Here is an 18073-nt window from a genome sequence, read left to right as displayed (position 1 = left end):
CATTATTTGGAGACCACAGGTGACAGTGGGATGTTTACCTCAATTGTCCAACTTAAGTTTAATTGTCAAAATTGACCCAGCAATAGATTTTGCCCATCCACATTATAGATTGGGAGGGAGATTTTGGGTAGTTCTTTTTGTGCTGGGGACAATATTTGATGCAGAGGAGGATATGAAAGTTTATTTTCTTAATCCTGCCTAAAGTTATGTCTTTTTTTCTCTCCCTCGAAGTTGGGCACCACACCAAAGCCCTGAAAAACTTTATAATACTATGCAGATGTTTTGGCACATGTAGGAAGTAATCATACAGTAAGAAATGGTTCACTTGAAAAAAAGATAACCAAAATCTCTTTCCAACAGATAATGATTCCTCATGAAAACCGAACCAGTGAGGCCATGTACAACAAAATGAACATTTCTGAACTGAGTGCTATGATTCCCCAGGTTGGTGAAAACTATCCAGAAAACTTTCTCTCAACTGGTCATTTTAGAAGGGATTGGATTTCATCTGTGTGTAAATTTCTGTCTTGTAAAACCTACTCCCAGTCTTGGTTATCATCATCTTTGTCAACAATCACATAAAATATCCCTTGTCTGTGTATTGGGATGCCTTCTGTTATAGGGAACAAAACATCTTTCCACAGTGGCTTAGAAACTTAAAGCCTATTTTCTCACATGACAAAAGTCTAGACATAGGTAATTGTTGGCATTGGCTCAGCTGTTTAACAGTGTTGTCAAAGGCCCAAGTTCTTCCTATCTTTGTATCCTACTCTGTTTAGTGTGTTGGCTTTTTGACTTCATGTTTGATGACTCATGGTTGCAAGGTATCCATGACAGCTCCATATATCACATCTGTGTCAGAGCAGGAAGAAGGGGAAAGGGCCAGTGATGTGTCTAACTCTTTTACTAGGAAAAACAAACAGACCTTTCCAGAACATCTCCAGATGTCTTCCCTTTATTTCTTATTGAGTAGGATTGGGTCACGTGGCCACTCCTAACCACCGGGGAGGTTGGGCAAGTGAGTAACTGGTTTTCCATTTCAACAGTGGACACAGGTAACGGAGAAAAGGTTGGGAAAAGACTTTTAGAGTAGCCAATCTAAGAAACACCATATGGTGTTTTAGGTAAGATAGGGATGCTCTGAAGAATGGAGGCATGTTACTTTCTGTGTTTTTGTTTGTTTTTTTGAGACACAGTCTTGCTGTGTTGCCCAGGCTGGAGTGCAGTGGCGTGATCTTGGCTCACTGCAACCTCTGCCGGGTTCACTGCAACCTCCTGCCTTAGCCTCCCAAGTAGCTGGGATTACAGGTGCCTGCTTCCACACCTAGCTAATTTTTTGTATTTTTAATAGAGACGGGATTGGGCAGGCTGGTCTCAAACTCCTGACCTCAAATGATCCCCCTGCCTCGGCCTCCCAAAGTACTGGGATTACAGGCGTGAGCTACCATGCCTGGCCGCATTTACTTTCTGTTGCTGCTTATTTCCTCTTTTTTTTTTTTTAAAGGCTGTGTCACAGAGACTAGTTATGTACTGGGGCATCTGTTTCTGTGTATATATGAGAGTGAGGGAGAGTACAGGACAGAGAAAGTGAGGGAGGGAGAGAAAATGTACAGTATAGAGAAAGAATTTAGAAGGAGGAAGAGAAATGCAAGAGAGAAGGAGGGAAGAGTACGGGAGGAAAAAAGAGAGTATAGAATAGAAGAAGAGTACAGGACGGGGAGAGAGAGCAGAATGGGGAGAGAAAGACAGAGGGGAGAGTTCAGGAAGGAGGAAGAGTACTAGAGGGGGCCAAGGGAGTGAGGGTGCATATTACTGTGTTCGTGTGTGTGTGTGTGTGTGTGTGTGTGTGTGTGTGTGTGTTGTCCAGATGTAGATGGTACAGAACACATGCTCCATTTGTGATTAAGACAATAGATCAGGCCGAATACGGTGGCTCACACCTGTAATCCCAGCACTTTGGGAGGCCGAGGTGGGTGGATCACTTGAGGTCAGGAGTTCGAGACCAGCCTGGCCAACATGGTGAAATTCTACCTCTACTAAAAATACAAAAATTAACCAGGCATGGTGGCAGGCGCCTGTAATTCCAGAGGCTGTGGCAGGAGAATTGCTTGAACCCAGGAGGCAGAGCCCAGATCATGCCACTGCACTCCAGCCTGGGTGATAGAGCGAGACTGTCTAAAAAAAAGACAATAGATCTGAATAGCAATGATCAGGAGTTTATTTTCTAGACTTGAGTAGTTGCATCTTGAATTATTAGGTGTGAAATCAAAAGAAATGAATGACACTCAATCTATTCTATTTGCCTTTCTTACTTGCTACCTAACAGAGGTTCTCTCATTCTGTTTTGTTCTCTCTCCCCTCAGTTTGACTGGCTGGGCTATATCAAGAAGGTCATTGACACCAGACTCTACCCCCACCTGAAAGACATCAGCCCCTCCGAGAATGTGGTGGTCCGCGTCCCGCAGTACTTTAAAGATTTGTTTAGGATATTAGGGTCCGAGAGAAAGAAGTAAGAACTTTATGTGAATTTTACTGTGACTTTTGTGTTTTCTTTAAATTATAAGGGCTTCCCTTCTCACTTTCTTTGGAAACTGTTTTTAAAGAATGTCACATCAAAAGAGTCATAGGAAAATCCCGGTATCCTTTGTGATGAACTGGCCAAAACCATTGTCTGGTGTAATTTACTTGCTGCAATGATAACAAATGTTTTTCTCCTTTATTTCTGGTCTTTCTCCATGCTGTTCTCTTCGAGATCCTAAATTGTTTATGAGCTTGGGGAACAAGTTATATAATTATGTTATTTTCTAAAATTTCTGTGTGAACATCTTTTTTTTCCCCAGTTCATTCTCAATCTTTTGCTGCCTTTTATTTATTTATTTATTTATTTTTTCTGGTTCCTTTTTAACCAGTAAGTCACTTTCTGGCAATAAACAAAAGTATCTGTATTGAAAGACACAAGACCACTTTGAGAGCGGTAGAAAAATTGCACTGATAAAACAACTTTAGGAACTGCCAGGGTTTTCTTATTTTAAAGAATGTTTTAGAATTTGTTGCTTTGCTAGTTTAGTACTACAAAGAAAAATCTTCAAAATTTCCAGGAAGGAGAATTTTACAGGTTCATTAAGGCATTCAGCTTTGACTTCAGAAAATGAATCACAGAGTTTACAAAATGAATCAACGAGTTTACAAAACACTTTACTGAGTTAATTGCTGGGCCATGATTAAAATCATATTTTCTTATTTGGACTCAGACAAGGCTATATTGCCAGAAGTTATGTTTTTTAAAAAAGGCACTTCCAACAATTCTAGGAATAAAATGTAGCATTTATCCCCTACAGAAACACTTAGACACCTGAGAGAAGCTGCTGCTCTTTTTAAGATAATTTCTGATGATAAAAGTAATCTGTGTTCATTGAGGAAAATATACAGAAAAGGGAGAGAAGAAACAGTTTACTTAAAATTATGTCATTTAGAGATAAGCCAGGATTCTTCGAAAATTTTCTAAATGAAAATTGAATCTAGAGGTAGGTAATTATATTGCAGGGTAGAGCCTTGCTCCATGGGCCAGGAATGTCAGCAGCGTCACCTCGGGTGCTTGTTAAAAATGCAGATTCCAAGGCCCTCCTCCATTGAGTCTGATACAGTAGAGCTGGAAGGGAGGCCAAGTAATCTTTATTTTAAACAAGTACCTCAGGAGAATCTTACGATTAACTTTTCTTAGGGGAGCAGAAGGGGATCACTGTATTGGGAAATTTCTTTGTAAGTACTTCCTAGCTCTCAAATACTATCAAATATGACCCTAATGATTTTCTACTCATATGCCATTGAGTTACGGAGCACATTTTAAATTTTGGTGGTAATTTCCATTGAAAGATGGAGTTTGGCCTGCTAGAGATTCATCCTTCACCTCCTGAGTCAGTTTCTTCTAGTATCTGTGTTAGAAGAGTAGGTACTTCTGAACACTGATTAATTTTACTTCCAAAAAAAGCCTAATTTACAATCAGGGGATAGATTGGAATTTGGTTTACTCTATTAGAAAAAGCATCTCTGTCGTGATGATTGCTTGGTAATTGCAGGACCTTTCGTAACAGTGGAAAAGACCATGATTGGAGGGAGATTTTACTCTGATTCTTGTCAAAATGATAACTTGGACAAATGTAAACATAGGGAACAACAGTAGAAAAAACATAGATGGAAAAATCACCTTAGACATAAGTACATAAGTACATATACAACTTCATTTAAAAATAAAGACAAAAATTGGCCAAGCACGGGGGCCTACACCTGTAATCCCAGCACTTTGGGAGGCTGAGGCGGGCAGATCACTTGAGGCCAGGAGTTCAAGACCAACCTGACCAACATGGTGAAACCCTGTCTCTACTAAAAAAATACAAAATTTAGCTGGGTGTGGTGGCTGGCACCTGTAATCCCAGCTACTTGGGAGGCTGAGGCGGGAGAATCGCTTGAACCCAGGAGGTGGAGGTTGCAGTGAGCCAAGGTCACACCACTGCACTCCAACCTGGGTGACATAGAGAGACTCTGTCTTAAAAAATAAATAAAATAAAAATAAAGCCAAAACCCAAATATCTTTCACACAGTTTATCCCGCAACCACCAGTTCATAAAAAAGCAACTTGTATTCTGTGTATTCTTGTGAGATTTCAAGACAACGTACACATCATGAGAAGTCTGACAGTATTTTATTTGCATACTATGGTGATGTTTTTCCATTGATGATCATTTTCCATTGATGATGATATGCCAGTTGCTATAACCAGCACCTCTAAACACTCACTGGCTAAATTGTACCCTCTGCTCATGGAACAGTCTGAACATGGGTGTCCGTGTAAGAGAGCTTTCTTCTAAATAGTGACTCAGGAACCCAGACTCCTTTCATCTTGTGACTCTGCTCTCCCGTGGATGTTTGGCATCTTCTCTATTCAGCTGGAGGATGGAGAAACAGAGAGGGTGGAGGATTGTATAGGTTTTGGTGGGAAGGCCTAGAAGTGGGGTATGTCACTTCTACCCATATTCCATAAGCCAGAACTCAGTCTTGCGACTCATCTAGCTGTAGGGGAGACTGGGAAATATAGTTTAGCTATATGCCCAGGAGGAAAAGGAGTTGGAGTTTCCCTAGACATGCCTTTATCAAAGAGCATATCTCATTTTCTTGAAATGACGACTTTTCTCTCAATGGCAAATGCTTCCCTGCTCCCTACCTCTATGACACTGTGGGTACCTGATGGCAGGCACTCTTTTTTAAATTTTTAATTTTTGTGAATACAGGACATATTTTGATACAGGAATGCAATGCATAATAATCACATCAAGGTAAATGGGGTATCTATCCCCTCAAGCAATTGTCCTTTGTGTTACAAATAATCCAATTATACTGTTTTATTTATTTAAAATGTACATTTACACTATTTTTGACTATAGTTACCTGTTGTACTAGCAACTACTAGGTTTTATTCGTTCTTTCTATTTTTTTGTACCCATTAACCATCCCTCCTTCCCTCCTTCTCCTCTGCTACCCTTCCCACCCTCCAATAGCCACCCTTCTATTCTCTATCTCTGTGAATTCAATTATTTTAATTTTCAGCTCCCACAAATAAGTGAGAACATGTGAAGTTTGTCTTTCTGTGCCTGGTTATTTCACTTAACATTATGACCTCCAGTTCCACTCATGTTTCTGGGAATGACAGGATCTCATTCTTTTTCATGGCTGAATAGTACTCCGTTGTGTATATCTACCACATTTTAAAAAATCCATTTATCTGTTGATGGACACTTAGGTTGCTTCTGGCAGGGCTCTCTTGTGATTGCTTTTTTAAGCATTGTGGCCTAGCACAGTGCTTCTCATGTAGTAGACACTTTAAAAATTCTAGAAGTTAACCAGATACCCCATCACCACCACAAGGAGGTGACATATGAATGGAACCCCAAAGGATAAAGAGGAATTTTCTAGGTATGGGAGAATGGAGAAAAGGGGATGGTAAGCATCTTGAGTGGTGGAATTAGTGTAAACTTGGGTGTCACCTGCAAGGCAGGGGGCTAGAGAGCTGAGGGGCCAGCTTGGGCTCAGGATATGTAGAGGAAAGGCATCAGATGAATGTTATGAGGATCCTCCCACCTCCTACCTTTCCCCTGGAGGCACCATTGAAGAAAAAGCCAGCCAAGCCTTCTCACATTGGGCATCTCTGCTGTGCCTCTGTTTTTGAGAATCTGCCTATGAAAATCATATACAGGTAACCATTATGGTTAACATCTTTGATTTTTACAATTCTATGTGTTGTTCCCACTTTACAGATGAGGAAGCTTTGGTTAAGTGACTTGGCCAAGATCACACCTCTAAGAGGAAACAGCTGAGATTCTAAATGGGGTCACCCTCATTTCTATGTCTTATCTCTTTTTTTCCATAAATGTCTTGGTGTGAAAAGAGACACTTTTCAGATGCTTCACTGCTCATTTTGGAGATACTAGCGTGTTGTACCCTCAGATAGTTAGATGTTGCTAGCTTTGGCAATTCTCCTGCAATTTTCAGGGGTTCAAAGCCATCTTGTGTTGGTGTCAGCTGTTCATGTCTTATTTTTTAATTTTTATTTTTATTTCAATAATTTTGGGGGAACAGGTGGTGTTTAGTTGCATGGAAGAATTCTTTAGTGGTGATTTCTGAGGTTTTGGTGTACCCATCACCTGAGCAGTGTACATGGTACCCAATGCGTAGTCTTTTATTGCTCACCACCCTCCCCCTGAGTCCCCAAAGTCCATTATATCGTTCTTATGCCTTTGCATTCTCATAGCTTACCTCCTGCTTGAAAGTGAGAACATACGTTATATATTTTTCCATTCCTGAGTTACTTCACTTAGAATAATCATCTTCAGCTCTATCCAGGTTGCTGCAAATGCCATTATTTCCTTCCCGTTTATGGCTGAGTAGTATTCCCTGGTGTATATATACCACATTTTCTTTATCCGTTTGTTGATTGATGGGCATTTATGTATGTTCCATATTTTTACGATTGTGAATTGTGCTGCTATAAACATGCATGAGCTAGTATCTTTTTCGTATAATGACTTCTTTTCCTCTGGGTAGATAACCAGTGGTGGGATTGCTGGATCAAACGGTAGTTCTATTTAGTTCTTTAAGGAATCTCCATACTGTTTTCCATAGTGGTTGTACTAGTTTACATTCCCACCAGCAGTGTAAAAGTGTTCCCTTTTCACCGCATCCATGCCAGTATCTGTTATTTTTTTATTTTTGATGATGGCCATTCTCACAGGAGTGAGGTGGTATCTCATTGTGGTTTGGCACTTCCCTGATAATTCATGATGTTGAGCATTGTTTCATATGTTTGTTGGCCATTTGTATATCTTCTTTTGAGAATTGTCTATTCATGTCTTTTGCCCACTTTTTGATGGGATTGTTTGTTTTTTTTCTTTCAGCTGTTTATTTCTCAATTGCTGCTTCTCCCTTCTTATATCACTCCCACTGCCAGTCTAGGGGATTAGGCCTCTCTCTCTGACTGAGTGGCTGTGGGGACAGTGGCACTGACTCTTTGGTAGGTGGTGCATGGTACAGAATTAGAGCAATGAGATCCTCCAGTGGTGGTGGTGCCAAACCACATCAGTGGTGGTGGTGCCAAACCTTGCAGTCCAGGGGAGTAGGTGGCCAGGGAGAGACCCTTGGAGGAATGAGCTGGAGGCTGCCTGTGGGGAACAAGAGCTGGTGTTTAAGGTGGAAAGGGGGTAAGGAGGTAGTGATGATCTCTCATGTTATGTGCATCTCTTCCTAACTACATGTTCAGTGATCTCATGTTGATAGTTTGAATTCAACCATGGGGGATTTTGACACCATGGAAATTGGCAAATGTAACAAATCATTTTTTTTTTTCCTCGACAAGGCAGTTGGTAACATTTACTAGCACGTCACTGGGTGAGGAGCTCTATAGACTTCCCTCCCTTTCTGTCCCCCCTCAGTTCTCCTCCTCACTCCTGACTTGAGGCTGCCTCAGACACTTCCCATCTACTTTTATCTGAGGGGTAAGAGTGGGAAGAGGAGAGGCCAAGGAAGGTTGGCATCAGGAGGAGTTGCTGTGGTTTCCTCTTCTAGGCCAGGCCTGGCCCCATGGAGATCATCTGCACAAGGACTGTTTTCTTTTGTTGTTTTTGTTGTTGTTGTTGTTTTGTTTTGTAGCAGACTGGCCTAGAGCAAACCCTTGGAGTTTTGTCAAGGGCTCTGTAAGTATTCCTGTCTTTAAGTTTCTTTTCATATAAAGCAAGTACAATGTACATTAAAGTAAGATGATTCTTGTTGCATGTTTCCAAAGGATGACCTGGAAAATGTGCTGTTATGTGGACCTCTCCCGGGGGCCAGCTCTTCTGAGAGTGATCTAGGGTCTTGCTAGTCAAAGAATGGCCTATGATGAGCAGTAGAGACATCACTGGGGAGTTTGTCAGAAATGCCTATCAGGCTCTGCCCCAGACCTACTGAATCAGAGGCTGAAATTGAGTAAGATCCCCAGGGGACTCATATATACATTCAAGTTTAAGAAGCACTGATGTGGGATTTAGGAAGTCCTAGTTGAGCTGTATGTGCAGAATGATGAGGAGATGGAGTTTTCCTAGACCAGCTGTTTTCAAAACTGACACGGACCAGAATCCCCTGGAGGGCTTGCTGAAATACAGTGTGCTGGCCCCCGCCCCACGGATTCTCATTCAGCAGGTCTGGGGGTAAGGCCTCGGAAGTTTCTAACAAGTTCTCAGATGATGCTGAAGCTGCTGGCTCAGGGACACACTTTCAGAATCACTGCCTTACATTTGCCTCTGGGCAGCCTGTAGGATTTAGGAAGATCTCTGGCTTTGAGAACCTTTAAGAAGAACCTCTGTGGCTCACTTCAGATAGTATGACCGAGAGGAGCAAATGCAAGCTCTGGAATCTGAAAACCCAGATGTTGGTCCTAGATTTGTTACATTCTTGGAAGTACCTTGACCTCTTACCTTTGTTTTCTTCATCTGAAAATAAGGATAATAATAATAATCACTTCACAGCACTGTTATAAAAATCAAAGAAGGTATTTTGTGATCTCTGAAATGTAATACAAATGTAAGCTGCCTCCACAGGTTGCGTATCCCTTATCCAGAATACCTGGGATCGGAAGGGTTTCTGATTTTGGATTTATTCAGATTTTGGAATATTTGCATTATACTTACCAATGGAGCATCCCAAATCTAAAAATTAAAAACATCTTCCAAGTCAGAGGCTTTAGGAAATGATTTCACGTTGCTCTCTTTGTGGTGGATTCTCTTCTGAGACACTTGGCCTTTCTCTATTTTATTTATTGCCACTTGGGGAAATTACCATATGGCTGAAAATGTGTTTTCTGGAAAAAAAGGATGTTATGTGTTATTTTCAAGGACCGTTGCTGAGTCTGATTTTTGCTTTTTGATGTATCTGAGCATTAGGTGACAGTGATTCAGTCATTATGGTTATATCTGTTCCTGGCGTGGTAATATTAGCACTCCAAAGCTGTGCTCCATAGCATTCTGTCAGTGTATTTATAACACACTGAAGAAACTCATCAGTGCCATTGTCTCGCTGTGTGAACTTCTCAGCATTCCAGCTTCCAGCTTGCAGAGGTCTGGTTGTTATGCTATCACCCTTTGTAATGCCTTGTCCGGGAAGTCCTCATAATTTTTATGCCCTTAGATTTCTGTGAAGCATCTTTGTTGGAGTGTTTTGGGGTCTCTGTGATTGGCCAGGAAATCTTAGCTGAATTAGAGACTTGGCTAGGCATCGTGGTTCACGCCTGTAATCCCAGAAACTTGGGAGGCCGAATTGGGTGGATCACTTGAGTCCAGGAGTTTGAGAACAGCCTGGCAAAATGGTGAAACCCTGTCTCTACCAAAAATACAAAAAAATATGCTAAGCACAGTGGCACGTGCCTGTAGTCCCAACTACTTGAGAGGCTGAGGCAGGAGGTTCCCTTGAGCCCAGGAGGTCGAGGCTGCAGTGAGCTTAGATAGTGCCATTGCACTCCAGCCTGGGTGACAGGAGTGAGTGAAACTCTGTCTCAAAAAAAAAAAAAAAAAAAGAGGCTTTAATTCATCACTGTGTGGCATAACGAAAAGCATATGCAGGCTTTAGAGTTGACACACCTGGGTCTGGTCTGGCCTCCATTGTTTATTACAGTGATTCTTCAACTTGGCCTCACATTGGACTTAGCTGAGGAGATTTATAAGCAATATTTATGTTGGGTACCACTTCAGAGATGGTGACCTAATTGGCCTGGGGTGGCCTAGGCATGTGGACTTTTAACAACTTCCCCAGGTGATTCTAGTTTGAGACTCACCGAATATGTGATTGTGAGTTTACTTAATGGTTCTAAGCCTGAAGTTTCCTCATATGTAAAATGGGTATAATCACATCTCTCTTACAGCAGCACTGTGAGGATCATAGTTAACGTGAGATGCCTAAATGAGATGATTTCAGGGGAGCTGGAAGGGCCCCTACTTCTCAAACCCCAGTATACTTTGCCATACTGCCTCTTCCACTGCCACCATCGGGCCCCCTAACAACTTCCCCAGTTATTCTGGCTCATCACCACTCCTTTGAGGGAATATCTTTTGAACTGATGAAAGGACATCTGCTGGCTGTTGACCTCCTTCTCATCTCCACCTAATCCAGCATGGTTCACACGCCGGGCAAGAGGTATTTTAGAGACAAAGAACATAAAGTCCTTGCACTAAGACCAGGATTGGCCCATGAATGTGCTAGAGACTATGCCCTGGTTGCTGTCTGCATCTCCCCAGTGTGGCTGGCCTTTCTGCCCACTTCCTTGAGTGATGATCCTGTTCACCATCCTCTCCAACACATCAGCCGATTCGACCATTATTTAGCCGGTCCAGAGTTCACGTTCCTGTTTGCAACACCAAAGCCTTTTAACCTTTTGGCATGCTCCTCTCATGAAGCCTTCCCTTAGCCCTCAGTTTGAGATGTACTATCCTTACAGTGAAGTGTCTGGCATGCACTTTTCGGTGCTAGAGTCTACCAAATCATCATTTATGCACTTGTCTCATCTCCCCTGTTCAACTAAAAGCATCAGGAAATCAGGGACTATCCGTCTCCCCAGCACGTAGAACTGTTAGTATATGTGTGGGCGCTCAGGATGTGTTGATTGAGTGAATGAAAGAAAGATCCCTTATATACTTACAGTGCGTCCCTTCAATGAAACAACCCAATTACATGAACAAGCTGAAGTCTGAAGTCCTGTGTTCTGAGCTGGACTTTGAGTTCTCTAACTGTAGGTGCTGGGTTCTTATTTCTTTACGTTCCTCATGGCATCTGGCACAATACTTGGCCAACAATAAGTGCTCAGTGAGCACTTCTTATCCTATTAAGGAGTGGAGATGTGAATGCAAAAGAGCCAAAGGAATGACCCCAAACCACTTAGTGGCCTCAACAGAGATGGACAAGAGCCAGACTTTGCTGATTAGGGCAGTGGTATCTTAGGGGAATGTGCATACCCTAACAAGATCCATTGGGTCTGAGAAGAACATTTTAGAACTTCTATATCTTTATTTAAATTTAAAAATAATTAAGCTTTATACAGAGTAATATAATGGACTTTGGAGACTCAGAAGCAGGGAGGGTAGGAAGGGGATGAGGGATAAAAAAAACTACAGATTGGATCCAGTGTACATTACTTGGGTGATGGGTGCACTATAACATCTCAGACTTCACCATCATACAATTTTTTTTTTTTTTTTGAGACGGAGTCTTGCTCTGTTGCCCAGGCTAGAGTGCAGTGGCCGGACCTCGGCTCACTGCAAGCTCCGCCTCCTGGGTTTACACCATTCTCCTCCCTCAGCCTCCCGAGTAGCTGGGACTACAGGCGCCCGCCACCTCGCCTGGCTAGTTTTTTGTATATTTTAGTAGAGACAGGGTTTCACCATGTTAGCCAGGATGGTCTCGATCTTCTGACCTCGTGATCCGCCCGTCTCGGCCTCCCAAAGTGCTGGGATTACAGGCTTGAGCCACCGCGCCTGGCCCACCACTATACAATTTATCTATATAACCAAAAACCACTTACATCCCCAAAAGCTATTGAAATAAAAAAACTTTTTAAGAAAAATAATTATGCTTTATTGAGTTCTATATTGATGGCTATGGCCCCTTCATTTGATCTGCATGGAACATGTGAGAGGGCCACTGTCACCCTCACTGGCTTGTTTTCGTTCAGTATATTAAAAATAATCTCAGCTGGCGTGGTGGCTCATGCCTGTAATCCCAGCACTTTGGAAGGCTGAGGTGGGAGGATCCCCTGAGGTCAGGAGTTTGAGACCAGCCTGACCAACATGGTGAAACCCCTTCTCTACTAAAAATATAGAAATTAGCCAGGCGTAGTGGCAGGCACGTGTAATCCCAGCTACTCAGGAGGCTGAGGCAGGAGAATTGCTTGAACCCAGGAGGCAGAGGTTGCAGTGAGTGAAGATCGCACCATTGCACTCCAGCCTGGGTGACAGAGCGAGACTCCATCTTCAAAAAAAAAATCTTGAGCAGTTTACATATACCTGTGGATTTATGAATTTTATTGTCTAGTTTGTCTAGTTTACTACATACAGCATAGATAAGTGGCTTAAAAATTCTTCCAGAGAAACAGGAATTGAAATGATTATTGATGATGTAAGCACAAGAGAACAGCTAGAAATTGGCAGAAGTGACCCTTCTCCCAGGCTGGTACGCCATGTTGGTTAGTCAGATGACAAGAGAAATACAATGGTGGTCTAACAAGAACAAGCACAATAGTAATCTGACAAAGACATGCCATAAATTTTTGAAATAGTCAAGAAGACTCTAAGAAATGTGGATTTATATTCATTGTCATTGTTGTATTAACCAAATCCTATATGGACACTATGTCTTGAAGAATTAATCCAATGGTGTTTGAAGGATTAATGACTTTTGAAGATTTTTAATTTCATTTTACCTCATCTTTTGAAATTTCTGTTTTTGTATTTGTTAAAAATATTCCTAATATATTAGTCTATTAGTATATCTCTGTAGAAATTAAACATCCATGTATTGGGTATGTATGCTGAAAAATATTTTACTAGTAGGAGCGCATGTCCACTGTCAGAATGTCATACAAATGAGAGTGTGGTTTGTTCTTGATGGGCTTTTAGTGTCGTCATGTCATACTACTCTCACATGATTGACCAGAAAGCCATTTCAGGAATGTGTGTTATTAGTCACCATGGTAATGGCACAGCTGGGAGGGGAATGGATCATTAAAAATCCATCATCACTATTGGGTTAGAAATTAACTCAGATCACACATTCTTATGAGGTCAGGTCATCTTTTGCTTATAGAAAAAGGCAACCCTTAAAATGTAACGTATTTTTAAAGATATGTATTATAGGCATTACGTGAGCTTATTCATACATTTGGAAGTGAAAGACAAAACCCCAGAAATATATTTGTCAAGCATTTTGTTATTTATTTGAACCCTACAACAACCCTGTAAGGTGGGGATGATCCTCATTGTATGACAAGGAAAGATAAAATCACAGACCTTGAGTGACTTGTCCAAACTCACATATTTAGTAAGTATAGAATGAGGGTGCAAAATTAGATAATTGGTATTAGCCAATATTTAGCTGTTAGTTTCCAAAGGCAAAGAATACATAGGCATGGTATCAAGTCACCTAATCCAGTAAGTCCTCACTTAACATCATCGATAGGTTCTTGGAAACTGTGACTTTAAGCAAAATGACAGATAATGAAATCAGTTTTACCATAGGCTAATTGATGTAAACAAGAGTTAAGTTCCTATGGCATATTCCTGCTCACAAAAACATCATCAAACTTCTAAATAAAGACCAAAACACGTCTAATATTGAACACTGAATACATGTGAGCCATGCATACATTTAAGAAAGATGAATAAAAGTAAGTAAGATGATTATTAACCCAGTTATTCTAGTTCAGGGTTGCAGGTGCTGGAGCCTATCTAGGCAGCTCAGGGCAGCAGGCGGGAACCAGCCCTGGCTAGGACGCCATCCTGTTGCAGGGTGCAGTCACACACGCACCATGCTCGCTCACACTGGGAATGTGTAGACACGCCGATTAACCTAACAGGCACATCTTTGAGATGTGGGAGGAAACAACAGTACCTAGAGAAAACCTGTGCAGACTTGGAGAGACTGTGCAAACTCTACACAGACAGTGACCCTGGCCCAGAATGGGTTTTTTTCTTATCAACTATATAACAAAAGAATGTTGAATGAAATGATGCTATTTGAGGATCTGCTGTAATTTGAAGGTCCTCACAATTTCCAGACATGAAAGGCTGTGTAACAGCGGACTTTATACCCTGAGAGTGAAAGCAAAATGTTCACTCTGAGGGCTGGGGCTGGAATCTTTCCTTCATCTATCTCTGTTGGGTGGTGAAAAGCAAGCCAATTTTGGTTGTGCTTATTGACATTTATCATCTTATGTCATTTCTCAAGTGAAAGTTCTGCATTTTTGTATGAGTAAGAGGTCCCTCGGTGGAGCTTTGCCAACCGTTTTTCTCAAGGTGTTCTGCAGAGCATCAGATATTGACCTAAAATACAATAAATGGGCATCTCTCTCTGTTAACAGGACCATTGCCAACTATTTGGTGTGGAGAATGGTTTATTCCAGAATTCCAAACCTTAGCAGGCGCTTTCAGTATAGATGGCTGGAATTCTCAAGGGTAAGTTTAAGAAGATTGCAATGTTACATCGCTGGATAACTTTACATGCTAGAATCGTCCATATATTAACTGATCCAATAAAAATCATCTTCAGGGATTAGACAGGGCGTTTGTAGCCCAAGCTCTATTTGTGTGTGTGTGCCTTATTTATTTTTATTTAGGTATAAATTACATATGATAAGATACACTCAAGCTCTACTTTGATGGGTTCTATGAAGATATTTAGAGAAATACTAGAGGCCACACATTGTTTTCAAACTTCCCCGTCTTATCAGTGGATTCCCATTTTCCCCCAGAGTTTTTAACTGGGTCACTGTAATTATAGTTTTAACATTTCATTGTGATATATTTGTAACTATCTTTTATTTTCAGTATTCTGAACATTTAAAATGTGCATGATAGAGATATTAGATGGTAGAATTTCATTTTCAATTTGGAAATGGAATTTTGTCTTAAACTTTGCCTATACCTTCCATCTTCGCATCTATCCTCTGCTAGGTCCAAGAGGCTCTAATTTCGTTTTCTCTGAGACCTCCTCCACCTGCCCACCTGGCTCTTTATTTATTTATTTTTATTCAAGATGGGGTCTTGCCATGTTGCCCAGGCTTGTCTTGAATTCCAGAGCTCAAATGATCCTCTCACCTCGGCCTCCCAAAGTGCTGGGATTAAAGGCATGAGCCACTGTGTCGGGCCTCACCTGGCTCTTTAATCTTGGCTTCTCTCCCACCCTTGCTCGCCTCCCAGTTTATACCCATGGTACTCTCATCTTTGTTTTTGAGGCTTGTATCTGACTAATTCTCCTTCCACTAGAGGCCGTAAGGATTTTGTATCTTTGAAACAGTTTTTATTTTTCTATCAATTTAAAGTGAAGTGAATGGTGAATCTTGTAAGCTATGATTTCATTCAAGAGGCATTTTTGTTATTAGAGGAACTGTAAGTATAGAAATTCTTAGTGGGCCATTACTCTGGAAGAGTAGTGCAATTATTTTGGATATGCTTTGACCCTATAAAGTCACTAGCATATAAAGTTACTTTAGGGCTGCATGCAGTGGCTCACGCCTGTAATTCCAGCACTTTGGGAGGCCGAAGCAGGCAAATTGTTTGAGGTCAGGAGTTTGAGACCAGCCTGGCCAAGGTGGTGAAACCTCATCTCTACAAAAAATACAAAAATTAGCCAGGTGTAGTGGCACACGCCTGGAGTCCCAGCTACTTGGGAGGCTGAGGCAGGAGAATCGCTTGAATCCAGTAGGCGGAGGCTGCAGTGAGCTGAGATGATGGCACCACTGTACTCCAGCCTGGGCAACAGAGCAAGACTCCATCTCAAAAAGAAAAAAAAAAGTCTTTTTCCAGAGAACAGCATAAAACAACTCTCTCTTTCTATATATATGTCGTATTGATGGGTTAAGATACAAAACAAGTAGATTGTGTGTGCGTGTGTGTGTGTGTATTTTTAACTGCTATGAATCACATAAAAGATGATGCCCAGCTGCTTTCCACCCCTACTGTGAAGAGAATGAGAGGGGTGTAAGAAGCAGTGTGTGAACATTTAAGGTTAGGTATGAGGGGATGTTTCTTGAGCACGAAGTGCTAAATATAATATTGAATTGCCGAAGAAGGTTGTAGGATCTCTTTCTCTAGAGGTTTTAAAAATAGATTCATCCCTTACCTCTGAGAGAGGTTACCAGAAATCAGAGGAAGAATAGATGAAATTAAGCCTTAATCCCATTCCTCAAAACAACCTGGGTCTAACATTGTGCAAAGGACACTTCTGGCCACCGTTCTCAGGGCCTCCCTTCCTCCCTGCCTGTACCCCCAACTTCCAAGGGCAACTTACACTATATTTATTTCTCTGCTTTTATCCCCAAGAGTAAACCTCTGACCCTTCCAGGTCCTGCTCGGGAACCTTCTTACTTGTTTGTAAATGTTTTCTTGTAATGATATAATTGGGACAGATGGGCACAGCATTTACATCTGTATTTTGCTTGTTTATCAGTGTGTTTTTTGCTGTGACACAATGTAAGTATGCTCCCTGTGTTGTTCATGGTGGACCGTGTTCTCCTGGTCTGCCTTGTTGAGTGCTACTCGGAGCAAGGAAACCCTCGCTGGACAGGAACTTTGCTCACCCACTGAATCTAGACCTTGTTAGTGGAACTTTAGTTCTCAGTAGAGATTAAATATTATCTGGACACTTGGATAGCATCTTCTCATGTCCCTGCTGACTGCAGAAAAGTGATGATACCATTGTCCAGATTTTTTGTTAATGGGGAAAATTGGGAAGAAAGGATAAATATATTATTTTAACTGTTAAAACACTTTCTTTTCTTCCTTTTTTTTTTTTTTTTTTGAGACAGAGTCTCACTCTGTTGCCCAGGTTGGAGTGCAGTGGCCCGATCTCAGCTCACTGCAACCTCTGCTTCCTGGGTTCACACAATTCTCCCACCTCGGCCTCCCAAGTAGCTGGGATTACAGGCATGCACCACCCTGCCTCGCTAATTTTTGTATTTTCAGTAAGCACGGGGTTTCACCATGTTGACCAGGCTGGTCTCAAACACCTGACCTCAGGTGATCTGCCCACCTGGGCTTCTTAAAGTGGTGGGATTACAGATGTGAGCCACTGCGCCCGGCCTAAAACATTTTCATTTAGTTTGAAATATAATGGGGACAAGCAGAGTTTTTTTTCCTCAGCTATTTTACCTTTGCCTCTACTATCTGATGCATATATATGGGTTAGGGTGTGCAATGTTTTGTAGACTATTTTCTTCAGGTTGTTTGAATTTTTTTTCAGCCATGGATTTTATCCAAATGAAGTTTAATCGGGATCAATTATCTCCCACAGGTAATCCAGGGGACCACAACTTTGCTGCCTCAGTGGGACAAATGTGTAAACTTTATTGAAAGTGCCCTCCCTTATGTTGTTGGAAAGATGTTTGTAGATGTGCACTTCCAGGAAGATAAGAAGGAAATGGTAAGTGGTGCACCCCAGCTAGCAAACAATAATGACAATTTAGCCAGATCTGAAAAGGGTATATTCAGCAGCCTAATGTCAGCCTTCCAGGGGGTAGGGGCCTGTGGATATTGTCTTCAGATTCTTTCAACTTCTAAGTGAAATAGGAAGAAAGGTCATCAAATGAGAGTGAGGATGAGTTAGCAAGTATTGAAGGTTAGAGGAGAGAGAAGGTGTGTAGTTGTCCAGGGGACTGGGCGAGTGAATAAACTGAGGGAATGTAGTGTAGCTGCTTGAAGGCGGCATGTCCAGATGTAGGTGAGGTTCGAGGTCATGAATTCAAAGAGGGTCTCATCACTGTGGCAACGTGTTCTTCCCCATCTGTTTCAAC

The 18073-nt window shown here is 41.6% G+C and overlaps 1 protein-coding gene across 2 annotated transcripts in view; it reads left to right on the top strand.

Annotated features, from left to right (window-relative positions):
- The window catches only part of PHEX (phosphate regulating endopeptidase homolog, X-linked), a 224577-nt gene that overhangs the window by 65484 nt on the left and 141020 nt on the right, over positions 1-18073 (top strand). For both annotated transcript variants that reach the window (XM_011988020.1, XM_011988019.1), the window contains exons 8-11: positions 361-444; positions 2364-2509; positions 14645-14738; positions 17575-17703. In XM_011988020.1, the coding sequence (XP_011843410.1) occupies positions 361-444; positions 2364-2509; positions 14645-14738; positions 17575-17703 (453 nt within the window). The remainder of the gene's footprint in view (positions 1-360; positions 445-2363; positions 2510-14644; positions 14739-17574; positions 17704-18073) is intronic.

This window comes from Mandrillus leucophaeus, unplaced genomic scaffold (assembly GCF_000951045.1).
Source record: "Mandrillus leucophaeus isolate KB7577 unplaced genomic scaffold, Mleu.le_1.0 Scaffold321, whole genome shotgun sequence".
NCBI classification, from domain to species: Eukaryota; Metazoa; Chordata; class Mammalia; order Primates; family Cercopithecidae; genus Mandrillus; species Mandrillus leucophaeus.
The sequence above is the reverse complement of the archived record's forward strand: the minus strand, read 5'-3'. Positions and strand labels throughout refer to the sequence as shown.